This window comes from Columba livia, chromosome 5, assembly GCF_036013475.1.
Source record: "Columba livia isolate bColLiv1 breed racing homer chromosome 5, bColLiv1.pat.W.v2, whole genome shotgun sequence".
NCBI classification, from domain to species: domain Eukaryota; kingdom Metazoa; phylum Chordata; class Aves; order Columbiformes; family Columbidae; genus Columba; species Columba livia.
Genome location: NC_088606.1, coordinates 24,021,781 through 24,047,524, shown reverse-complemented (window position 1 = coordinate 24,047,524; position 25,744 = coordinate 24,021,781). Strand labels below are relative to the sequence as shown.

General features: G+C 42.1%; 4 protein-coding genes across 5 annotated transcripts in view; 2 read left to right on the top strand and 2 right to left on the bottom strand.

The window, feature by feature from the left end:
* The window catches only part of ALKBH1 (alkB homolog 1, histone H2A dioxygenase), a 14,676-nt gene extending 9,795 nt beyond the window's left edge, over positions 1-4,881 (bottom strand). The window contains exons 1-2 of one of the 2 annotated variants that reach the window (XM_065063815.1): positions 4,659-4,881; positions 1,821-1,929 (exon numbers count right to left, since the gene is read on the bottom strand). In XM_065063815.1, coding sequence (XP_064919887.1) covers positions 1,821-1,929; positions 4,659-4,793 — 244 coding nt within the window. In that variant the 5' untranslated portion in view covers positions 4,794-4,881. The remainder of the gene's footprint in view (positions 1-1,820; positions 1,930-4,658) is intronic. The other variant, XM_065063816.1, reaches the window with a different exon arrangement.
* Positions 4,810-9,413, top strand: SLIRP (SRA stem-loop interacting RNA binding protein). The gene is made up of 4 exons (XM_005502502.3): positions 4,810-4,971; positions 5,161-5,219; positions 6,956-7,063; positions 9,285-9,413. Exons 1-4 carry the CDS (start codon positions 4,878-4,880, stop codon positions 9,342-9,344), a joined length of 321 nt encoding a protein of 106 aa, XP_005502559.2. The 5' UTR covers positions 4,810-4,877; the 3' UTR covers positions 9,345-9,413.
* On the bottom strand, positions 9,342-25,744 carry SNW1 (SNW domain containing 1). Its single transcript, XM_005502366.3, has 14 exons — positions 25,640-25,744; positions 24,435-24,588; positions 23,004-23,165; positions 18,001-18,096; positions 17,802-17,908; positions 16,858-16,962; positions 16,693-16,762; positions 15,952-16,017; positions 14,601-14,717; positions 14,107-14,248; positions 12,292-12,388; positions 11,349-11,466; positions 10,165-10,328; positions 9,342-10,089 (listed from the first exon to the last, which is right to left on the bottom strand). The coding sequence occupies exons 1-14, from the start codon at positions 25,651-25,653 to the stop codon at positions 9,885-9,887; spliced, it is 1,617 nt and encodes a 538-aa protein (XP_005502423.1). The 5' UTR covers positions 25,654-25,744; the 3' UTR covers positions 9,342-9,884.
* The window catches only part of ADCK1 (aarF domain containing kinase 1), a 93,153-nt gene continuing 92,549 nt past the window's right edge, over positions 25,141-25,744 (top strand). Inside the window, exon 1 of the mRNA XM_065063807.1 lies at positions 25,141-25,642. The gene's annotated coding sequence lies outside the window, so the exon portion shown is untranslated. The remainder of the gene's footprint in view (positions 25,643-25,744) is intronic.

Genomic DNA, 25,744 nt, shown 5'->3' with positions numbered 1-25,744 from the left:
AGGGCAGCTATAATATGACAGCTAAATGGAAAAAAAGAATCTATAGAGGCAAGAAGAGGTGGAAGCCTTTCTCTGGAACTTATTCAATTCCCTGTGAATTAACCACGCTGGATGGCTAGTGTGGCTGCTCCAGTTTCAGAAGTGGTAGGCTGGCTTCATGGCAACTCACACAGACAATGACTGCAGTCATGATGACCAGAAGAAACACGAGAAAAAACAAAATCAAATGAATAAAAATCCCTGAAATAAGGAGGACCTGGGGAACAACAAACTCATGAGCCTTACCAAAATCCCTGGTATGATTATGGAGCAAACTTCCATGATGGCCACTTCCAGGCACAAGGTGGCTGGGGCAGCCAGCACAGATTTACTGAAGGCAGATTTTGTCCAACCAACATTACTGCCTACTACAGTGAGATGCCCAGACAAGGGGAGAGCGGGAATGCTGTTTACCTTCAACTTAGCAACATTTTCCAGTTTCCTCCAGTATCACTGGGGCCAAACTGGGCACTCATGGAGTTTCTGGGTAAACTAAACTAGATAGCAAAAGCTGGCTGGGCCATCAGGCTTAAAGAGTAGTGAGTTGATGGTCCAGTGGCTGTTATGAGTTGCATTCCTCACATCGATACAGGGACCAAGACTGACAACTGCACCTACATCAACAACCTGGACAATTGGACATTCATCCTCATTGCACTTACAAACAACATGAAATTGGAGCAGCAGTGGATACGCTGGAGGGCACTGCTGCCACTGGAAGGGGCATTGACAAGCTGAAGGAATGGGCCAACAAGAACCACAGGAAGTTCTACAGTAACAATTCTGCACCTGGGGCAGAATAAGCCCATACAACAGTACGGCCTGAAGACTGATTAACTAGGGAGCAGCTCTAAATCAAAGGATCAGGGTCTCGGAGGACAAACCGAGCGGGAGTCAGCAGTGCGCCCTTGTGGCGGTGAAGGTTGATGGCACACTGGCCCATATTATTAACATCTACCTTAAGGGGCAATACAAAGAAGATGGAGCCAGGTTCTTCTCAGAGGTGCACGGCAAGATGATGAGGCAACAAGTCACACACTACAGAAAGGCAAATGTTGATTAGATATAAGGTGAAAAAGAACACAACAAGAATGGCCAAACACTGGAATGGGTGCTCAGAGAGGTTGTGTGATCTCTGTCCTTGGAGATTCTCAAAACTCACCCACACAAAGCTCTGAGAGATCTGATGTAACTTTCAACTTGACCTTGCTTTAAGCAGGGAGCTGGACTAGATCTCTGGACGTCCATTTCAACCTAACTAACCTCTTCCTGTGACTGTACCAGGTAGCCTGCAAACCTAAGAACCATGTCAACTTTTGAAATAACCTGCCTAACGAAATTCTCTATATCTTGAATAGGACAAGAGGTTCTTATTCACTTATTGTACTCACTGTTCTACACCAGCAAGGTGCTGCCACACTTCATCCCTGAAATTGCTGTATTTCAGCCACTTAGCTAATTTTTGTGATGTACGTTGATAAAAAACAGATGCCGCAGAAATATAAATTATTTATCAAAGGCAACAGGGCTCCATTCTCATGAGGGATGGTCTGACTGATCAGAGACCATGAAAGAATGGGCCCTTCTGTTCTGACCTTCATCTACTCCCACATCCCACCCTTTAGGTGACTCGTTTGTCCTCCTGCACTTAAAAAAAACATTCAACTACACCAAAGCGAACCATAACAGCTTTTTCAGGCAGGGCAAGGAAGATAAGATGAAAGACACCTGAATTCAAAGCAACAAGGCCATATTTAATTTTTTTTTTGAAATCTACCTACCTGGATACCCATTGAGGCCATAGGCTTTCCACTGGCTAACTGGTCGTAACCCTGCTCTGGAGGCATCTTGATCACTGACTGAAGAAATACTGAGCTGTGATCTGAACACCTGGCAAAAGAAAACAGATTTGGTTAAAAACCACAAAACAAAACTCATCCAAACATGGCACTGATGAGAAAGAATGCTACCGTATTGCAAGGTAAGTTGCATCAAAGTGCCAATTGCGCCACAGAACTATTGTCTAAGCAAATGTGACCAGAAGGCGGCACACTGCTAAGAGAGTTGGTATGTACTCAACACAAGAACACAAGATGTCCTCCATTCATAAAAAAACACCCTATTTATAGTAATGAGAAAAAATTCTGCACTATTTGTCTATTTCCACAGTACAGCCTCATCATTATAAAACACTCTGGTAACTATCAATCTCCATTAGAGGGCAATATTTAGTACCAATAGCACTTTATACCTTCAAAGCATGTTCCAAATATAAGTTATTGCTCATGATGCCACAGGATAGATGACTATTCTCATCTGTAACTCAGAGAAGTAGTAGCGCAGTGACGAAATGGGCAAAGTTGTCTAATGTGAAGGGCTGCAGAAATCCTGTAAATTCTGAATACCACATTGCCATTCCTGTTTCCAACAGCAGAGTCAGCAGCTCAAGGCTTAGCAAGATACATTCCTCAACGTACTCTCTTGGGTCCTAGTAACACATGCATTTAAGCTGCAATAAGCAAACACACGCTGAAAGAAACAAACTCATTCACTGTGCTCCCAACCCTTTCATCCCTTTGGACTGGAAACTGTCTTGGGAAGGACACGGTAGAGGCAGGTTGGTTTTGTTCTGGCTTGGTTGCCCTGTCCAGTTCTCCCTGTGGCTGTGCAAGAGTACAGGTGTGGAAAAGGAAAGAGCTGGCCATAGTGGAAATAAGCAAGCAAAGATGGTAAGACTTACTTTATGCCAGTTTAAAGTGTATATGAAATCAAGGCCTAAGTACAAGCACACAGGGTCTGCAGCAGTGAATGCATAAATCATTCTCTCTGCAGGCTGGCAGCTCTGGTTACCGTGTTCTGAGCAACAGCTCAGAATTACATACATAAAATTTGTGAGAAAACTCTAAACTAGTGCTGGGCAGAAGCTCCTGCAACATGCTCAGCTCTACCAACTTCTCAGCTCTCTGCCCAGAGCAGCTCCGTGACTGCCAGCCTTGAAGAGCTTGGCTTGGAGTCCTGTCTGCAGGATGTCCCCAGGAAGGCTGTTCCTTTAAGACTCTGCCCCTTTCCACTTTCTTAGTCTGCTTCCACACCAGCTGCTGCCAGGGCTTCTGGAGAACGGGAGCTGCTTCTGTGCTGAAGAATTACATTTGCTGAATCAGTTAAATATGCCTGGTAGCAGGGCAGCTGGGGTACGTCTCACTTCACTGAAGAGCTCAATCACTTGAAGCAGTTTTTTGAGAGAAATGGAACAATAGTATCTGGGCAAATCTGCCAGGCCTGTAGCTCTTCTTAAAGTGAAAAGCCACATTTTATCCTTGGGGAAAGAGAAATAAAAGATGCTTTTGCTCCTGAGCTATCAACTGATCTTTGAATGTTAAAGGCACAAGAAAAATGATGCTGAGAGGGGACAGATGCTTGCGATGCTCTCAAGTACTTTGAATTTCCCAGAAGGTCTGTAATGCTGGAATCCTTTATTTGATAAAGGATTGCTGCAAGCTCAGGAAAGGCTGAAATGTTAACAGCTCCCTTGTTTAATGCTAACGCCTTGAAGAATTTCATATGGGTCAGGTTTTGTGTCCTGTTAACAATGTCAAAATTATAGTCTGAAAAGACAGTAAAATATATATTCTAATAGAACAGTCAAAAGAAAAGGCTAAGCATTTGAGCTATGAAAAATTAGGCAAAGTTTAACTATATTCCTTACTCCCTTTTTTCATATAAACTCATACATAGAAAATCCCTGGTTAGCAATACTTCAGCACATATCCGTTATCCTGTCGTGAGGTGACTAAATGGAAGATACGTTTAAGGGATCACTTCTCCACCACTCAAACATGGCAAATGTCTAACCATGGTGGATGCTACTTTCTGATGTGCTCCCGTGTGCCCTAATCCATTGCAACGGTGGGACTTGTCCTGATGGTTCAGCCAAATGTTTATAATACGTTAAGGAGTAAGAAAGGAGAAGAAACTTCACCAAGGAGAAAGCCAGCAAGAACACATGCACAGCAGGGGGAGAAGCCGGTGCTGGCTCCCTCTCTGGCTCGGCCAGGTATTTCAGGGCCAACACAAGGATCAGGAGGCCCAGGAAACAGTGTCAGCTCCCACAGTGACACTTGTCGTTTTGTTCTAGTTTTTTTTTTCCTTCCATCCACACGTTCCTTAAGTAACGCGTGGTTTTGAAGATCCCTCACTGCAGCGCAGAGCTCTAATTAAACATTACAGAACCAAATAAACGTAAGTAAGAAGGTGTAAACCTGCAGACAGGCAGCGTGCTGGCCGGGGCGGCCGGCCGGCCCCTCAGCGGGTCCGTTCCGCGCTCCGGGCACGGCACACGCAGCGGCCCGGGGGAGCCCGGCAGTGCGGACAGGGGCTCCGGGCCTCCAGAGCCGCACACCCCGGGCTCCCTGGCTCCAGACATGCAGCTCACTTTTAAGCGGTGACCCCCAAGAGGCTCGTGGCCGGAATGGTGCGTCTTCGAGCCTGTACGGGGACAGGACTAGAGACTGGGCGCCGAGGAGGGGGGAAGCAGCAGGTGACGAGCACAGGCTGCAGCAGCACCGCGCTCACACCCCGGGGCGCGCCGTGCGGCGAGGGCAGGAGGAGCCCAGCGTTACCTGGCTCCCCGGCACGGAAAAATCCACCACACCCCGCAAGTCCGACGCGTCGCGCTGCCGGTACAAGCGGAACAGCCGGCGGAATGCGTCCTCCCCGCCCTCCCGGGTCAGCGCCGCTGCCGCCCCGGCCGCCATTTCGGGCAGGCGGCGGAGGTCGGGCGGGCGGTGCTGCGGTGCGCACTGCCGGGGCGGGGCCGCCCCTCCCGCCGCCGCTCCAAGATGGCGGCGACCAGCGCGGTGCGGGCGGTGGGGCGTCGCTCCAGGAGGGTCTTCGACATCTTCGTGGCTGAGGTTCCCTGGACCGTGTCGAGCAGTGAGTCCATGCCGTCCCCCTCATCCCCACCGGCGCTGGGGAGTGCCCTGGGCCGGGCGGCCCAGGAGGAGGCGGCGGCCGCCCCGCCGGCCCCGCCGCGTGTGCCTGTCCAGGCTGTGGGGTCGGGCCAGGGCGGTTGTGGCTGCGTGGGGGCGCTGGGCCCGTGTAACCGGTGTGTTTCCCCCGCAGAGGAGCTGAAGGAGTACTTCTCCCAGTTCGGGGCAGTGCAGAGGTGCCAGCTGCCGTTCGTGAGTACCCGCGGGCTCTTCGAGTAGCGCGGTAACGCGGGGAGGAGCCGCCGGCTGGTGCCCGCCGGGCCCGGCCGGGTCGGCTGTGCTGCTGAGACCTGCCCGAACCCTGCACCCCCGCTCCCTCGGAGCTGTTTTCTAGAAGCTTCTGGTGCTCAGATTTTCGGTGTTCTCCACAAGCTCACACCGCTTGTCTGTGAGCCGTAGGCCTCGCTGGAGCTTAGTGGTTCCTGTTGGCCTTGAAAGAGCTTTACAAAGTGTGTCCCTCAGGTCATGTTGACACTGTTGTTCTTGAATGATTAAACTAGAAATGCTTTGAGCTCTCTGTCATGGTGTTAGCTTTCTTCTGACAAAAAATAAAGTGTTTACGTGCCTGGTTTCACTGGCCTAAAAAACCTGGAGGTGTGGGTATGAACCCACAAACATTCCCCGCTGTGGGTTCATTCCCCATCCAGAGCGAGGGACAGGTACAGAAACGGCAGCCTCCTCAGGGTGCTCCCAAGCTGTCAGCTGTTCACGGCTCTGCCATTTAGACCATTTATCTTCTGAGCACGTACATCAGGGATAATAGTATTTAGTGCAGTTTCTTAAGAGCTGAACAGTCAAGACGTGTTCCTTTTCCACTCTGTTACAGATAAGTTGCAGGTCATTGCTGAAGTAGCAGAGGCTCTCCTACTTGCCTGTGTTTCTCCGGGTGGAGTAATGGGCTGTTAAATGAAGCTTAGTGTTAACTTCAGTTAGTGAACTGATAGTTTTGCTATCAGACTAGTTTGGAGATGGAGAGAAATAGTTTGAAATAGTCTGTTTCTGAACACTGAAGCTTAGGCGTCTGCCTGCCACGCTCTGCTCCGCAGGCCCGGAGCAGAACGCGTTGCTTCTTTGCGGAGGCTGGCAGCTTACCGTAAAGCTGCCCTTGTCGCCGGTTAAAGCTGAACTGAGGCACAAGTGTATGTTTTGATTTGCTGATTACTTTAGGAGTGTTCACTAATGCTTAATGCTGCCGGAGTACAGAAATCTGCCAGCAGTGTAAGACACTCTCATTAAGACCTCACTGGGATACTGAAACCCGGCAGTGTGACTACATTACCCTGTGGATTTTGGAAATGCTGCCAGTCATGATGAGTGAATTCAGTGGCAGAGCTGTTGTGAACTCTGATGTAAAGCTTGGGATAAAAGGCACTTTGGTAGACTTGGCTCTTCTGCAGTGTCTCCTCTTTTATTGACAACTGTCTTTTCTGACTGGCAAATCATTATTGAAAGTAACTTTATTTTCAGAGCAGTTAGTGCTTGTCATCTTGACTTGCAGCCTGCTTTCTTAGTATCTTAAGCAGCAGCTTTGTCTTGCTGAATGCTTTTGAAGTCCTTGGGCAGGCTTATTTTCAAATCAGGCAGCCATTTAAATGTCAGTTCTGTTGTGACTGGCTTAATCATAGATAACTACTGCAGTTTGAAACAACTAGCTATGCATTATGCCAGTCTTCAGCTAGAACGTAAAATCTTAAATTTTATGATTGCTGGGCTCAAATTGAAAGGGGTGCAGAACAGTGTCTGCTAGGCCCCCGCACACTGTCAGTGTCTCAAATGTAAATGTCTTAGAGTGTGAAAAAGTCTTCTGAAACAGCAAGTGTACTGACTTCTCTGACAATTTCTGAATCCTTAAATTGAATATCCATAGAAAGTTTTTAACAGCCTATGTGAACATTTCCTACAGTATTTTTTTTTTAATTGGTAACTAGGACAAAGATACAGGCTTTCACAGACGTTATTGCTGGATTAAATTCTCAACTCCACAAGATGTTCAGAATGTGCTTCAGAAGGACTCCCACATACTTGAAGGTGCCAAGGTAATGTGCTAATTCCTTTAATGAAGTAATGTAATGAGTTGAGCTCTTTGATTCTGCCTCTGGTTGGACACAGTAACATCAAAATATTGCCATACTTGTTCCAAGCGTGATTAAGCATTTTGCCACTTAGCGTGCTTTTAGTGTTTTTAAAATAATTAACACTTTTGTTTATTCCCCTCTCTCGATTCATTAGTTCTGATATCATATATCCATAGATACCACAGAGATCACATACCAGAGATCAAAACCTTCTACTGCGCTAAGCTAAAGGAATATGAACGCGCTAAAACTGTTCAGGAACTGCCATGCAACTAGTTAGTATTTGTAATACAGGTTTCTGCAGGAGGATTCCAATATTAATTTGGATACTGGGTGGCAGATGACAAAGAATGTAAAGCTAAGCTTTAAACTTCACTGAACATTTATCATTAGCTGGCATTGCATGTGGGAAAGATCAGCTGCCTGCTTTCATCTGTTTAAGATAACTTTAGTGTAGCTTTTTTTACTTGCTATCGCTAACATTTTAAATGTTAGTAAAGGGAAAAATGTGACACTATTTAGCAATCTCAGGGCATCATATCAAGAGACAGTGTAGACGATCAGTTTAAAACCTTTGCCATAGCACCCATACAAAGGTGTCTGCTATTGACTGGTCAAACAACTGTCTCATATGGCTTTGCTGCAGCAACTACATCCAGCAAAGAAATGGCCAGCCCACCACTTTCCAAACACTTACTTTATAGTGGTGTTGACAGATAGAATGAAAAAAGGATATTGAGTCAATGGCTGCCCAGAGCTGTTAATAAATTAACGGGTCTCATGTCAAAATCATCAGACACTTGCCTCTAGTATGTTCACTAATTAGGGGCAGGTTACTAAGGGCATTTTTTTGTAGACTGACTTACATGTGTTCCAACTCACCTAGCTACTCAGACCTAGTAGTACAGAGTGAAACCATGAGCAAAACCAGGCTGGTTTTACGGACATGATCAGTTCATGTCTTTGAATAATTCTTCATTGTCATTCTGACAAGTAGTTTCTTATTTTGAGACTTTCAATGCTAGGAGATGGTAACAGTAAAATGAAGGGACGAGAGACTTCAGGGATGCAGCATGTTGATTGGATAAAGTATTTTGCTTGACACAGTTCATATTATTACAGAAGTCTTCATTGGTTGTGGTTACCTCAGGCCATGTTTCTAAGAGCTGACCTGATAGTTACAACTGTGGTACAAAAATGGAGTGGTTTGATGACTTCAGTCTTAAACTCTGACAAGCCAGGCAACTGGCTGATCCCTCATAATTTGGGCTGAAAATAACTAGGATGTTATCTATATACAATTATAAAAAATAAGTACTAAGAATAGCATAGATGAGCATTTAGCGGCAATTTCTTGGAAGTTATTTTGCTACTTTTTATTCTTTAAGCTGCGAGATAGCCACGTTCACTAAACTGTCTGGACTTGGAGGATATTAACAAGAGGTGCAAGAGCAAGAGGCTTCTTTATAGTGAAATAAAAAGCAGAAGGCAGGCAGTAGTTACCTTGCTTCATTTCTTCAAAAATGCAAGCTTCTCTAAAAGCAAAATACAAGAACACTCCTCCTGCTTTGCTCTAGGCTAGGTTTAGACAGTTAACTTCTATTAGTTCCACTTGAAAGCACAAGCTTTTAAGATGTACTGGGTGTTTCAAAAAAGATGGACCCACTTTTATGGACCCTGTGACTTCTTGTGGGGCTATGTTGACAACAGTGTTTTTCTCCCACCATTAGCAACTGATGTGGATGACCTCAAACAGAACCACAGCAGCAGTGACCTCAGTGCAAGAGACACTTTGAGAGCCGTTTGGGTCAAATTCCACTATCCTCTTGATGTTGTCTGTACAGCAGCATGCATTAAAAATTTTACAAAATTGATTTATTAAAGCTTCAACTCAACCCATTTGTAGATTTTTGTGTAATTGTAACATGTTGCCATCGTGAGTTATACTGCTTTGAAATTCGGTCCATATTTTTGAAACACCCTGGTTTTGCTAATAGAACTAGCAGTTGCTGTGCAAATTCTGTTCTACTTTCCCATCAGGAACTTTGCAAGTGTTGTTGCAGCTCATGAAACTGAACCAGTTAGAAACCCATCTGCTCCTTTCCATAGGAATGTTTTAGAAGATCAGGAATGAAAAATATCAGGCCTTCTTGCTTAACTGACTAATTTCTGTTTTTTTCAGCTCACTCTCAGACAGCAGTCATATCGAAGGCGCAGTCAAAGAAAGAATCCAAGTGAGTGAGCGGTGGAAGGAGGCTTTATTTCACTAAATGTAAAGAAACTAAAATAAAGATTACTGAGAAACTATGAATATTTGTTTTAAAACAGAATCGAGCTGTGTCCCCTCCTTGTCCACAGAGCTGTATAGCCACACTAAAGAAAGACTGAGTCAAACTCTCTAGCATCCATTACAGGGTAAGACAGTAATTATATACAGCAGAAAAGCTTTTAACAGATGAAATAAAACTTCAGCTACCTACAAAACCTAAAGCTGTAGGAAGGGGCTACATTCTTACCCTGAGATGCTGGCCAACAGAGAATCAGCAAAGTCAGAGCACTTGCTAAAGAACAATTCCCTTGTGAAATGCTTCAAAGTGGTCTCCATTCCTCCACTCTCCAGGGGTAGCTGTCCTATGTAGGATTAGTGTGTGTACATATATCCACACGACATGAGAGCTGCTGTATTGTGCCATCCCCCTATATACCTCCGATATGAAAAATGCCTTTTGCATGAAGTCCAGGCTTGTAGTCCATTTCTCCACTACTCAAGGAGCAGAGGTATTCAGTCCTTCCTCCTCTTTTTCGAATCATGCTCGTGTTCTTTAGGGCGGCTGCTATCTGATGGCCGTTTAGAACCACCATGTTGCTTAGCTTCTTCCAGAAACTTGTCCAAACCAAATGGATCCTCCTCAAATTGAACTGGTCCATCTCTGCCCCTCCCCCTGGTGTTACGATCAGAGTTAGAAAACTCTTTGTCAGGAACAAACCTGCAGGAGGAGAGGTGATACTCAGTTGACTGTCACTTTGGAGTATCAATTAAGAATATCTCTTTATTTCCTTACCTGTTGGTCTTTATTCGAGCCTCTAAATCATCACCATAGATGTCCTTATCCACATTTTTACTTGGCCTGTAGATGTTTTGGGCCATATCCTTACCACTTCTCCAAGGTTGGTCATAAACATTATAAATTTCATCCTCTCCTCCAGCAAAGCCACTGTCCATACCCTGTGAAGAACAACAAACAGCAGTGTAATACAAATGAGCATGGAAAAATTCAGCTAATTTATTTTAACATCAAGATATACTGATGGTGTCACACACATACACAAAGATGGCATTGTGTGATTTTACTGTTGATTTCAAATGAGTTCAAGTACTTCATTAGGATATGAGTGGTTCTGGGTCTGGCATTAAGTCCAGAGAACATCAGACAATTATTACAAGCCTCTGTCAAGTCCACTTCTGCTCTTCCAGCAAGCAGCAGGAAGGATTACAGGACATTCATTTTTCAGAGTAATGGATCATTTCAGTCTGCCCTGCAAGTACAGCTGTCTATAATAGCCAAGTACAGCCATACAGAAATGTATATTATTCAGAATTTCTGGAAAACATTATTTAAGCTGACTGATCCAAATCACAGAGGCTTATGTAAACTGTGAAAGTAGAAGTGGTGCCTGCTTGTTCACTTTTGATTCATCAGCTTTCCCTTCTGCCTGCAAGTCTTTCACTGGAGATGTGAAAAAGAATGATTGACAAACTATTCAGGGACTTTCTGAAGCCTAATCTAATTTTAATCTCTGAATAGCATAAAGGAAAATAAATGTTGCTGTTAACTATATCTTCAGAAGGATTTTTAACATGAGCAATAACAGTAATGGGAAGTTTTTACTTGCTTCTCTCTCAGAGCAGGTTTTCCTTATTCAGTCAGTACATTTGTCCAAAAGAAGAAAATAAGGTCACTGCAGCTTGAAGGCAAAATAGCTTCTTTCTCCCCACTCCCCAGTGAGAAAAAAAGCAAGAAAGCCACTTTAATCCAGTTACACATTCAGGATATTCCCTTTTCGTTGCACCAGCTATGGATAAAGGAGATCAATAGTTTCCCTGCCAGTTATGTAGAGACCCCTTTCAGAGTGCATCTACATGGTCCGTGAGAACAGGATCCCTTTAGTATTCCAGCCATAGCCCCTGAGGAAGGATGAGCATGTTCTCACAGAAAGCTGCACAGCTGTGAAAAGGTATTTTTACCTTGCTCTGGTTGAACAGCCTCTGGTCATACTGGACTTCATTGGATGGCCTGGGGTTGGGTACCCCTAGGGCAATAACTTCACTGATATCTCTGTTTTCATTTCTCTGCAGCTTTGACCTGAATTAAAAGTGTTAAGTTTTATTAGGTCAGTAAACCATATTCCTGCCATGCTCAACTGCAACCTGATCCTGTATTAGTTACTAACTATTTGCTTCAGGAACCTGATGTTGACTATTGCCCTTCCTTACTAGGTAACATTTGAAATTTGTCTCCTGGCAAAGGAAACATTTGGGAAAGTTATGTTCAGCTGGGCATGACATTTAAATTTGCTTTCTGCTATCTCAAATTTACATCAAGCTGACTTGGTCTAAAATGTCATATTTATTTTTTGCAAGAACTAGTGTAATTATATTCTAGGAAGGCTGAGCAATCTAGTTTTAAGATATTAGAGATTTTCAGTCTCCAGAAACCACTGGTGCGCAGAAATCTCACTGGCTTGGGCAAACAAGACATTTCAGCCTATACTTATAGATCCAAGCTTACTCCAAATGAACAGCTTCCAGAAACAAAGCCACTAAATATTCTGGTCTCACTGAGGTTAGAAGATCAAGGTTTCAACCTTTGCTGTCAGCATGTTAATTAAATCTGAATATACAGAAGTTCTGCTAAAGAAAAATCCACCCAAAACCAACGACCCCCCATTCCTCCATTCATCTGGAAAACTCTAAATTTAGAAGAGTGTACTGCAGTCTGTCAACACAGTAATGCCATTTCATGCAATGAATGAACCGTGAACACCAGGTTCCGATGTAAACCACTATCTCCACAAGGTAAAATTCAGACACTTGCATCAAGCAAAAGGAGAAAACCCAGTGTAACAGTTTTCCCAGTGGGGAAGGCAGCGCCAGGACAGGAATAAAGCAGCTTTCCTCTGCGACTCACCTTTTGTCAGGGGCTGCCCTGGAAAGATTTCTATCATGCTGTCTCTCTTTGCGCCGGTCGTGTCTGATTTCATCTCTCTCTCTAGCTTCACCATCCTCTGAACAAACGCAAGATTGCTCATTAAAGACAAATATTTGAAGAATGAATAACTATGCCACAGACACTGGTACAGTGATTCAATTCAGTATTCTTTTACAGAAGTGACCCTTAGCACCACTTAAACTGTTACACTTTTAACAAACTGAACACATGGAAAGCCACAGCTTTCTTATGCCACAACTGTCCTTGATGAGAGTTAAAGCAGGGATGTCCAACAACCGTGTTCTAACTTTCAAGAGCTTAGAATATTTTTTCATCTAGGAATTAATATCGTAAAACACCTACAGATCATCGTATCATACTTTCACATTTTAAGTGTAAAAATATTGTTCAAACATGCAGGCATCAAAGCACCTTGAAGAATGTTCTGTGACTCGCTGTCACAGATTCACTCAGGTTGGAAGGGAAGGGAGTCTCTAACTCAGCCTCCTGCTGAAAGCAGCATCAATGCTGAATGAGTTCAAACCAAGTTGCTTAGGCTTTGCACACTCAGCTGGGGAAAACCTCCCCGGGCAGAGATTGCGACCCTCCCTGGGCAACTTCTTCACACTGCTTATTTTCCTCATGGTGAAAATTTTTCTCCTTGGATGTAGCCGGAACCTCCTTCTTCAACTTTTGACCACGGTGTTATTCTTCCACTGTACAGCTTAGTGAAGAGCCCTGATCTCCTTGTCAGTATGGGTAAGCTTCCATTAGGTCCCCCCCAAAGCCTACCTTCTCCTGGCAGAACAAGCTTCATTATCTCAGCATCTCCTCACTGAGCAGATGCTCTAGTCCCTGACCACTCTGGTGGCCTTACACTGAACTTGTTCCCATTTATCAATGTCTGTCTTGTACCTGGGGACCCATGACTACACGCAGTATTCCAGATGCAGTCTAACAGGTCACCAGTAAAAGGAAGTGATAACTTCCCTTGACTCACTGCTAACACTCCAGCAGAAGCAGCCTAGTGTGCCCTTAGCATTACTGCCACCAGGATACACTGCTGGCCTACATTCAGCACACGGTCCGCTAGGACTCCCAGGTCCTTCTCAACAACGTGACTCTCTAGGCAGTGAGTCCCCAGCCTGGTGGGAGAGGTTTGTCCATCCCAGCTGCAGGAATTGGCATTATATGACCATAACCTCCACCTTTTAGTAATAATGGGAGACTGTAACTGCTCTGTAAGTTCAGCATCTTGATCTTTGAAATGTCATTTCAATCATTATCACAATAGTTATGATTTAGATTATCAGTTTTTGGGCCTAGGGGCCAAAAGAACTACAGTTCCGCAAGACCAGTTATAACAATGCAAGAGACAGAATATTGCATTTACCATCTTTGAAAACTTAAAAATAGTTTAGTTCTCGTAAACTAAATCACTCTTCATCTGCAACAGGCCTTTTCAAAATAAAAAATAATTAGAACAGTCCGTAGAAGCCATTACTTGTACTGATTGGTTAACAACTCTGAAATTCTCAACAATGTTCTAAACCTGTATACCCTGACATACTGCTGTGAGGTTCAAATTCAGATCCCATCAGACCAGTGAATTAACCAAATTCACTGGCTTATCGAGTAAAGATATGAAGAACAGATGTCATGCTTAGAAATTACAGTTCATATTTAGGTATTTTAAGTTCTTGGGTTATTTCTCCAAACCCAGACTTTAGATTGTGCTAGGAAAACAAAACAAAATAAAACCCAACATAGCATCTTAATAACATGCAAATGTACCTTTTTCAACATGGGTTTTGATCCCTGCTCTTCTCTCCCTGGCTTTCTGAGCCATTTCTCTGAGCTTTTCTTCATGTTTCTCTTTTTCTTTCTGAGCCATCTTCCTCTCCACCTGGGCACGCATCTCTACAGCCTCACGAGCCTGCACACATAAGACACAGTGGAGAGAAAGCTAGCACCTGGGATGCAAACAGATCTTTTGTCATGGAGTTATCTGGTAAACAGGGCAGGAATCAAGCCACAAAGATGAAGTTCAATGCCAAACACCCACAGCAGTTAGAGCTGAGAAACAAGACCCATGACCACCAATAGTTTAACCCACGCTGAGCCAATGATTCAAAGATACTGTGGATAAAATCTCATGTCTTATGTTTGGCCAAGAAGCAGGACAAATCAAAAAGCTATAGCCTATTCACAGTTGATTTTCCCAAGGAAATAAATATACAAAGAAGATAAAACCGCATGGAACAAAACAGTTTAAACAACCACCTGACCTTTCTGTCAGCTATGTAGAGAGCCTCAGCAAGCTTGGCAAAATTTTCGTTAATATGAACAGTCTGCAATCCTCTGCCATCTGCAGCCAGACGCTTGTCTAATGGAATGGTGTAACCCTATAGTGGAAACAGAGGCAGTTACTCACAGAAACTAACTTATTCGTGACAGCAAACATTATTATATTTACTCTGTAAGAAAACAAAAACACACACGAAACTCACAACCCATCATTAATACACCTCAATGGACCTTTTATATGTACTTTAAATTCATACCAGGTAACACTAAGCTCCCCTCCAATGCCACTCTCTTCAAATCTGAATCACAATTTTCCTTCAAGTTATATCTTAGTACAAATGACAGTTTTTGGTTGATACGGTCCACTCTTTTTAATAAGTTTCCCAGCCCCTAAGCTATTTGTGCTTAAAAATTGTTTTCGCTAAACTGTTAAAGATGTTAGCTGATTCCAAATGAGAAAGGTGGAAGGCTGCCAGCAAAAGCAAGATACACTAAATGCCAATTTTGCCTTCAAAAGCTGAAACCTAAAAGTATTTATAGATGATATTTTAAGATTTTTTAGAGCTCTACAAAATTTTTTGCTTTGGTTTTAGCATCTGTAACCTAAAATTTGATCTACTAATTAGTGTCAGTCCCAGTTATACAGCTGTGTTGGGGTAGAAAAAAAACCTACAACATCCAAACATGCAGCTTTTCCTTCCTCCCTTTGAAGAGGCTGCCTCACAACAACAGCTTGGTAAGTTTGAGAATGATTAGACCAGTTCCTGCAGCAAATTATAGATTCTTCCTTCTCTCCAAACATAAACTTACTGGCTGATAAAAATCAAAGGGACAGAACATACCTACTCAAACAAGAAGTAAGAATAGCTAAGCTAACCAGTGATGAAAATGAATTAGTAAAATAATGCAACAAGAACTTCCCAGAAATTCAAACCGCAGTACTAAAAAGAAACATGCTTGGTTCTCTGGGAATTACCCTTCCCTTTTTGTTTCAATGGCTTTACTTTGTGGGCTCCAGAGACTTTGGTTTCAGACTCCACATACTCCACTATTATGGGGATTTTAACTAATGCTATTTTTTCCACTCAAAATACATAATCTCTACCATGAAGTAATATACTGTCTCCGTTCTATACTCCCATCAATTTGACAACCGAGATAGGCCGAAGAGAAAAAAACTGAGCTGTACAATTGTGTGTTCTCCATGATGGAAGCAGCCGCTTTACCTACATCTAGAAGTTTAAAACCAGTATTATTCAGGCTTAAATCATTCCTAGCAGTCTCCCAGCAGAGTGCAACATAAGAAAGGTGAATTTATGACAACTTAATTACCTTTGCATTTTTCCAGTTTGAAATGCATGGAGGAATTTTCCACTCTTGCTGCTCTTTCACAGTCATCTGATTTAAGAGAGGAAGCAAAGTCATCTTTAGGTTTATAGCAAAAGAAAATACTGTTTTCTTTCCCTAAGGCAGCTATGAAACTATGGAAATAAATTAGAGTGCAAAGTTCAGCACACTGCTACAAAAAAAACAAGCCTTCTTAGCGGCAATAATGTACCTTTGCCAACGCTGAATAAAGTCATGACAGCTTTTCAGCCATCCTTGTAAACTTTCATCACACAGACTGACTCACAACGAGCATGTTAACATGCACATCTAACGGCAGTTCAGGTTGTAAGAAACTCATGAACCACCATCACACTCATCTCTCAGAAGGCAGCTAAGCTTGTAACACACAAACTTGTGTTACTAAGGATTAGCTTAACAGTATTGTCTAAAAGCAGTATGAGTGTACCAAGGCTAAAGCCTCAAGCAACTCCTTCCATGCCACGGACAACTCCAGCACTGCAGTCTTGCATGAAATATATGAAAAATCTAAATATCCGACAAGGTACATAGGAGAGAACTTTCAGAACTACCTAAAAAAAACCCCAAAGATGCATCAGGCACCAAGTTTATCACTTGACATCCCATCAAAAGAGCAATAAAGATGCACAAAAACGAACTAGACCAAAGTAGAATTTGTGAATCTATCTAGAATTCAAAACTGAGAACAGCTATGGCATTTCATACCTTTCTACTAGGAGAGTGCATTACAGGTGCTGGAGGAGAAGGTGGTCCACGTGGAATCTTCTTGTTAATTCTGAACAATTAAGAAAACAAATACAATCAGCATGTTGTAAATGGAAATAAACTATAGAATCTTTTATTTGCCATGAAGAAGTTTTGAATAGTTACTTGAATCTTGGAGGCTCCATAGGGTCCTTCTGCATTTCCACCATCCGAATAACTCTCTGTTTTGCTCCAGAGTTGAAGGCAACGCCTTGCTGGGATGGTGTGTACCTGAATAAAACAATCAAAGCACTCAGTTCTCTGCACACAGCTGGATACTCCTTTCCCACCTCCATTTCCACCCAGTTCACTGCTCTAGCTGCATTTTCACTTTATCCACACCCGTTTAAAACTTTTCCACTGTGAATGCCAGGAGGAGGTAACTGCACAGAGGATACACTGGACTGAACGCACAGAAGCAACCACACCAGGCAGAATATATCCACCCAGGGCTATACTCTCCTGTTTCAACCTAGATTCCAAAGCAGAAGAAACAAACTAAAAGAGTACACAAAGCGTGTCACAATACTCTTTGCCTATGTCTGTGAATTCCTAGTGAATACTTAGTGGTTATTAAGAACCTCTTCACACACTTTTTTGCAGAATTCACCTCAGGCCAAGTCTAACCCTGCCATGGAATTTTTCTGTGGTGGCAGCAGAAAATCATCACAACTAAGTATCAGCCTCCTGGGAATTACAAGTCTTTCCAGTTGCTCATTTTATATACGGGAAAAACCTTGTTACATGCGTTGTCCTGGGTTTAAACTCCCAGTAAGGACTGTTTCCAGGACAGCATCATTCATAGTGCCCCCGACAAAGCTACATTTTGTTGTTCTAATAATAACCCCGCCACAATGTGCCACAACTCCTGACATGTTAAGACATTTTTCAACACACTTCAACCTAGGTTATCGTTAGCAGGTTAATTCAAAATACTTAAGCCAGTTTCACATTATTTCCCGAAGAACATAATTCAAGAGGAATTTATGTTCTCAGAAATTAAAGGAATATCCTAATTTTAATCAATTTTACATGTAGCAACATCTTGCACACCCACCAGCACTACATACCGAATGTACTGTGCAGGAGCTAGTTTGTCAGCTGCTCGAACTGGCATGGCTGCTGCAATTTTTTGGGAAACTGATTTCTCCAAGGCTGCTCTTGTCTTCTCTGTTATCTGAAGATAAAAGTACCACAAAATGCATCTCAACACAAATGCAAGACACACAATATACCTCTGATAACTACGTGCATCAGTGCATATAATACCTCTCTAATTGTCTCCTCATCTGGTCTTTGCAGTTCAGGATCATCCACATTCATGACCTCTTTTGGCACAAGATCTGTGTATTTGCTGTAAATAATCTGAAAGACAGTGTATTTTATTAGTGCTGGCAAATATGAATAAATGTACATATTTCAAAGGAAATGTCCCAGGCCTAGATTATACCTTAGGTACTAATTAAAACTTGCATACAACTCTAAACGCATTATAATTACATATCCTTCAATGACTCACATAGAAAAGGAATATACTCTAGACCGCATTTTACAGATGGAATAATCGAAGAAAAGAAGCAATTTGATTAAATATAATAATGTAAATCACTCTAAGACCTGGGATTAGACACCAGTTTCCTGCTTCCATTTCCTATTGTTTTTCTTATTCAGGCTCCCCAGACAGAAAAATCCACATTTGTACTTCAGTTTTCAATGATTAATTAAGAATTTGATACAAACTGTTTTTTAGCATCTAGATTTTTTCATGTCATTACATTTGCTATGTTCTTGAAAAAATAAATGCTTGAGAAACCTTTTCTTTACACTTTCCCTCACATAGGTACTTCAGTCTTCATACAACATGCTGTGACTAGCTTTAAGCCCCAATTTTCAATGTTTCAATGTGGGGAAACAACATTATTAGATGGCTACAAGGAAAAAATTTTTGCGTTACATTCATTTTTCACATTTGTCCAGCAAAATAACATTAGAAAGTCTTAGCTCAAAGGGCTAAAAGTCATTACAAGTATTATTTCAAGTTAATCATAAAGTATACATCCAGCTATGAGACTGACCTTTAGCCTCAGCATTAATTTGTCATACAAGAGCTTTTTACTGCTTCTCAACCTTCAGTCTTAAAATTTTAATCCTTTGAATTAGTACCAATAATATCCTGGCTTCTCAGATGCTGAACGAAGAACATCTGAAGAACACTTTTCCTCTACAGTAATTAACTCTAAGTCCAAATATCTTGCTGCCTGAAGAACAACGTATGCTGAAAGAGCTCAGAGTATTCCAGAAAACAAAGAATTACAAAAAAAAAAAAAAAAAAAAAAAAAAAATCTAAGAGGTGCTCTAAAACCACAGTACACTGAGGGACAAATGAGCTACACAAACTAGTTAAACCCTAAAATATTGCATGCAAGTGGCAAGCTGCATTAATGTGGAAGAAATCCATAATATGGATTAAACTAGCCTGAAAATACCCTAATTTTTGTCTTGAGCAAAAACCTGATACTCTTGAATGCTCTAATTTGAGTCCTTTTTTGAAGCATTATACGCAGGCAGAAAAATACGCTGCACAGTGTTATTTTTCAACATATTTACCTTATTTTAACAGCAATGTAAATTATGCCCATTCACTACCATTTTTCATCTATGGAGTTTAAAAGGAAGCATCAGCCTGTGTTTCAGATATTTCATTTTGATCGCTACTGAAAAGCAGAATCTCCTAGGCAGAAACAAAACACTCAATTTTTGGTACAGCTAGACGATCCCTTCTCTGGCTGGGGGAGCTTTAACAGGCAGTAATTAGAAGTGTGCATGCCTGGGTCAACAGGAACAGAACAATCTTACCTAACTAGTTGTGTAAAATACGGTAGCTCATGGTAAGATTTAGACATGAATCACACTCAGACTTTCACAGACACCTGATAGAGGCAAGCGTCTTGACAGAAATGTCTTAATTTGTAATATATAAATCCCTCCCCTGAACATATTTTATTATATATATCCAGAGCAGCCCTGTACAGCACTCCTCAATCCTACATGTAAATTGAGAAGCTACCAGCAGGCATTCCAGAATGAATTCCTTCCTTGTCAAAGAACGGTTTCTCCATATGAAGCACATAATATTTTAGAAGCCATTACAATTACCTGGTTGGAAGCCTGGCACACACACCAGAGAAAAAAAATAGCAATAGGCTCTCAAACCAAGCTCTGCCACAAATGTAAATACATTATGAGTTACATACTTTTGATTATTTTAGTTATATTCATATTTACTTAACTCATTCTATCACTGTGATAGGAGTTCCTTCAACAATGGAACTAGTCTCTTGTGAATGTTTCAGCTGAGTTCACCATCTTGAGAAAAATCTGTAGGTAAGATTTTTTTTCTCCTTTAACATCTAAGCTGCAGCCGTGGGCCACTAAGAAGAAATCCAACTCCTGCACAGAAAAATCAGCCTTGCCAGAAAAAAGTAATGGACCTAATAATTCCATTCCTTTATTTCACTCTCTCTTCTGTCTTAATAAAAACACAGGAAGCAATTATATGTCCTTATTTTCCTAATAAGGCGAGAGGGTATTAGTCTCACCAGAATATATCCATTATTGATGCATTATTTTAGCCTGGCTTTTAGTCACATCAGTAGAGAATGTATTGGAAGAATCTATAGAGGTACAGGAGCTAACCACACAGCTAATGCTGGAAATCCTTCTTCTGGACAACCAGATGGCACTCCATCCTCAGATCCATAAGGTCATGTGTCCAGGTTCATCAACATTATCCAGCATTTTGTGTCTAGCAGACTTTCTGCCAGCCTCAAACAGGAGGCTTGTCAAACTATCTCATTATGTCAGCATTTTTCAAGGAAAATTCTCGGAAGCAACTATTTTTTAAATATGTAAGGGAACAGATGCAAGAGAGATGAACCACTGCAATAACAGAAACTGCTGACAAGCCACCAAGATACAGGGGCTGGGTGATGGAACTGCTGCCTCTACAGGAAGGCAGAATATTAAATTCAACTTCAAAAAAATCCATAAGCTGTAGCAAAAGCAAAATTTACTTCTTAACTCAGACCAAACAAGTAGCTCATAGAACAGGATCAGGAACTCGATCTCATTTCTGGCAGGCTACTGAGTATCTATTTCTCTTAGCTCTAAGTATTAAGATTGAATAATTATTTGAATTATGACTGCAGCTCTTAGGATAATGAAACTTCTGTACGTAATCCTACTGACAATGTACTATCAGAAGTTCTCTCCTACAGAAAATATTCCACAATATTCAACACAGATCATTGAAGAACTGCTCCCTATGAGTCTCTGCTAACGCTTCCTCCCTCCTGCAAAACACATCAAGCAATAGTAGTGAAATTGTTTCAAATATCTCATTTTCCCTCAGTTTTACCCTGACCCTTGAAACACAATACTTAATTTTTATCCTCAGCATTTACATCCAGCTGGATGCAATCAGAATCAAGCTGATCCAGAAGGCAGAGTTTAGGCTTAGGAAACCCCAATACCAATTCTACAGAGTCCACTTTTGGAAAAACCACTCATCTCTTCCATCCTGGTGAGTACAGCCACAAAACGAGAATATTACTGCTTCCTTATAGATGCCATATGGAAATGAATGAATGAATGAATGCTGGTACAGATCTTCATTAATTGAATATGACAAATGTTAACTTTACCTTTCTAAGTATATTCCTGATGCTGAACCAAATAAGGCACAATGAAAGATTAGTCACTTTTTGCCTAAGGCATACTATCATTACCAGTTCTTTTTCAAACATACTTAGATCCCTATCTGAGCAGTTCTATTGTATGAATGTCAAACCTCATCCTACAGGTAGGCAAGGACGTAGTTAACAAGTTATACAAATTAGGGTTTAGCTACACTGTGGTGATGGTATTTTTTTTGGTTTTGTTGTTCTTGTTGTGTTTATCAGTACAATTATTAATTCTTGTCTACTTATCTACTCCAAATTACTTTTTCTGCTTTGGGATAAGTCAAATTTCTATTTAGTATCAAGTATCAAATATTTCGCATTACAAGATTCTGTAAGAGTAGTTAATATTTTAGTACCTTCCTCTTGATAAATAAAGACACTCAATTTAAAACAACAACAAAAAAAAATCTGTTAAAAAAGATAGATTCTCTGATATTCTTAGAATTCTCACCCTATTTTTTGTTTGAGAGGTAAAGTTCACCTTTTGTTTTTCTGCTTAGATAGTTTTTTTCCCTTCCTTATGTACAGTAAGACATGAGGCATTTTACATACCAATAAACTTTTCAAGGCATCCTAAATTAAAGCTGGACAAGTCAAATTATTTTGAAAACAGCTATTCATATCTTTCCACTAAAAAACCCTCTGAAGTTAACCCTCTTTTTAGATTTTCTTTGGTTTAGCCTATTATTTACAGGAGATGCTTCCTATAACAAGCAGCTGGTCAAACATTTGGTCATGGCTTAGCAGTTTTTTAGTCCCCAACTCCTGCTTAAGAGAATTCAAGTTTTAATGAAGTCTACTGTTACGTTTAAAAAGACAGACGTAGATACTCCTCAAAGTCAATGTCAGAGACCCAAGTAACTGGTCTCCTCAGTACTAGTTAGGACTTCTAGATAAAGTGTCATCTCTTCATTTTCAAAAAGGCTACTGTATACAGGAAACTGAAGCTGGCTCCCATTGAACTTGATGAGAATCTTGCCATCAATGAATTTAACACAACAATTTTGGAGTATAACCACTGGCAATACTTTCTGCTACAATTACAAAAAAAAAAAAAAAAAAAAAAAAAAAAATTGAAAGAGCACTCAATACTGAAAACAGCCACGAGCTTCAAATGCTAAACAAGCAAGACAAAAGGTGTAGTATTCTGAAAGCTGGACTGTGTTTTCTTGTTTGTGTGGTGATTGTTGTTGTTTTTGTCCCCCATCTCTACACACTGAAATGAGGCTGCCTGCGATCAGGTTGGTTTCCAGTTTCTTGCCTTCACTGGAAAGCTCTCCAATGAAAGCCACTGAGCTATCAGGTAAGTTTCGAGTAGAGGCTCTCACCATTTTTGCCTTACCTTCTCATTACATAAGGGAGACTATCACATAGTGATGCCCATGTCTGTCTAACTTTAAGAAAGCAGGACTGTAGCTCAAGGAGGCAATCCATTTGTCTAATACCAGATCAATGAGTTTAAGTATATGTGATGCGTACATATCACTTCTCCAAGTATACATGCCAGCCTACATACTAAAGAAATCTTACCTTGTCCTTTGATTGTCCTTGTCGAGCAATTGCATCGTATTTTATTTTTCCCTCTGCATCCACCTGCACAGCCAAAGCATTGGACATCTTCTTCTTTCGGCCCATATCCAATGGATATTGGGCCACATGAATTTCTGGGAAAGCACCCCCATCTCCAAAATCCTACACAAAAGAAAGAGTGAATGAAACACAAAAATAATGGTATAATATTTGCACAGGTGGAAAATGGAATGAAAGAATGGACTGATTTCAACAAAACATTGCCAGAATGCTCTAGTAACTTTATTATTTTACCTGGTAAGAGAGCATGGGACTACAGAATTTACTGAAAGAAAAGATACTGAAGTGCATAGACATCTTGCAGTAACTATTCGCTGCAAAGAATCTTCCATTCCATGTCCCACATTCAACAGAATCAACGTTCAAGTATTAGGCAGAACAAAACATGTCATTCCTCGTATTTTTGCATAACTCTTTATCTATTAAGAACAGATTTTGTTTTTTCAATTATAGTATTCCAGAATCACTGGACAAAGTTTATACTTTGGAAACATTTATAGCTCTTCAACAATCTGCATTTATTTATGAGGCAGAACGGAGCCCTTAACAGTCTTTTTGACATGCGTATCACTTTGTGGCCCAGAGATGCTGGAAGCTTTTTGAAAATCTTCACCTGATTTCTTAAGAAGTTCTTTTGCTACCACTTAAAAAGAATAAGCACTAGAATATTAACTTTAGTAATAAACCATGTAGGGATGGAACTAAAATGAAGGTATAATTTTTAACATCATACACTTTATTAAATGCTGAACCTGCATAAAAATGTTTTACTTTAGGGAACTGACAGAACTACTACCTGAAGTCACCTGCTCTCACACTAGTGCATCACCATGGTAGTGTTGAGTCCATCTTCACAAAAATGGAACTCAAGCATAAATGAAGGCAAGGCTGTCACCAGGTCATGAAAGGATAGCATTTGGGGACAATGCAGGATCACACACAAATTAATGTATCAAAACCTCAACAGCATGCCTTGTCCTAAGAACACTGACTTCTGACTTACCAGAGCAGGTCTCAGATGTTATTATCAAGTACCATTTCAAAATCTTTTGTGGCTCGGTGAGAAATGATACTAAAACAATTTTGTAACCAGAGTTATCCATCTGTATTTTCCCTTCTATCTTTTGACACTTCCAGATGAAATTACATTAAACTGGCAAGGATTACAGCTAAATACACAGATCATTGTCCAGAACCCTTTTTTCCAGTAACATACTTAAACAATGAATTTTTGACAAATTTTTAAGTTTCCTTCCAACTCTAACAATTTTCTCCCTCACTAGCAGCTTTATTTCTACTCCAGAAAATATACTTCACACACACACACATGAGGAGAGACACTACTACGACAATGTGAATTTAAATATCTACCTCTAGCACTCGTGGTATCCATCCTTTCCGGTAACCGTATGGGGGAGGTTCCCTTCGTGATGAGACTAGAGCAGTCTGCCTGGATCTTTGAGCTCTTGCTCTTTCTTCTAGCTCAAGCTGGTCTTGAGACAGCTGGGTTGGAGCAGGTAAGAAACTGCACACCCACAGTCAACACCAAAAAAAGAGACACATAAAAAGTTAATTCTGATAATTTCACGCAGTGACACTCACTTATGCTTCAGTCTGCTACTAAATCATTATTTTCTCTACAATCACTTCATGCAGATTAAGAAACAATTTATGAAATTTGAGTATTGTTCTCATAAACCAGTGGGCAGTAACTCCTGTGATTACAGGGGGAAAAACAATGTGTGCTCCCTCAGCATTCTAGAAGACCCCTACAAAATCTGATGTTAAATTAATCCATATTCACATCTTGTTTGAATGCGAGTGTGTAACAATGCCCATTCTTTGACAAAAATGTCACACAGCACTGTGGATTCTTCCCACTACTACGGAGCAGAAAAAGAAAACAAGCCCTTAGTCCCAAAGACTTGCGCTTCCTTTCTCTCAAGGCAAACGCCTACAAAAAGATCTGTCAACAAGCTCCTTCCGTAACTCCAGATACCTCCTGGCGAAGGCCAATTAGTCGAAACACAATTTCTTGACTTCCCATTTTCCATCTCGTCTAGACTGCGGGGCCCTTCTCCGTGGTGTATGAGGCCGCGTTCCCCTCCGAGAGAGCCGGCCCTGCAGGGCAGACCGCCGAAGCTGCACCCCCGGGGCGTGCGAGAGATGCAGCGGCTCACCACAAACACCCTTCGCCCTCGCTCACGGTGGGGAGCCCCGGCCACCCCGCCGAGGCAGAGCAGCTCCTCCTGCCCGCAGAACACACACCAGGGAGGCAGAGCCCTGACCCAGAGGCAGCGCCAAACACCCCTCACGCCCGGGCACGACAAAGCAGCACAAGCCAGCTGGTCCGGCCCGCCCAGCCCCGACTCGGCCCTCGCCGCCCTCCCTCAGGCCGCGGCCCGGCCTCCTCCCCGGCCGGCGGACCCACCGCACAGGAGAGGCCGCGGCCTCGCAGCGCGGTCCCTAGCGCGGCCTCTCTTGTCGGCCGGAGCCTCGCAAGACGGCTGGGAAGCCGAAGGCAAGCCAGGGAGCACAGCCACCCGTCCAGACTAGCTAAGGCTGGCCAAACGCACCTGGTAAGCGCCATCTTGCCGCCTCCGTCGTCTTCCCAGGCGCCAGGCCGCGGGGCAGGGGAGGGGCAGGCGGGGACGGGCGGGGGCAGCAGTTGCGCATGCGCC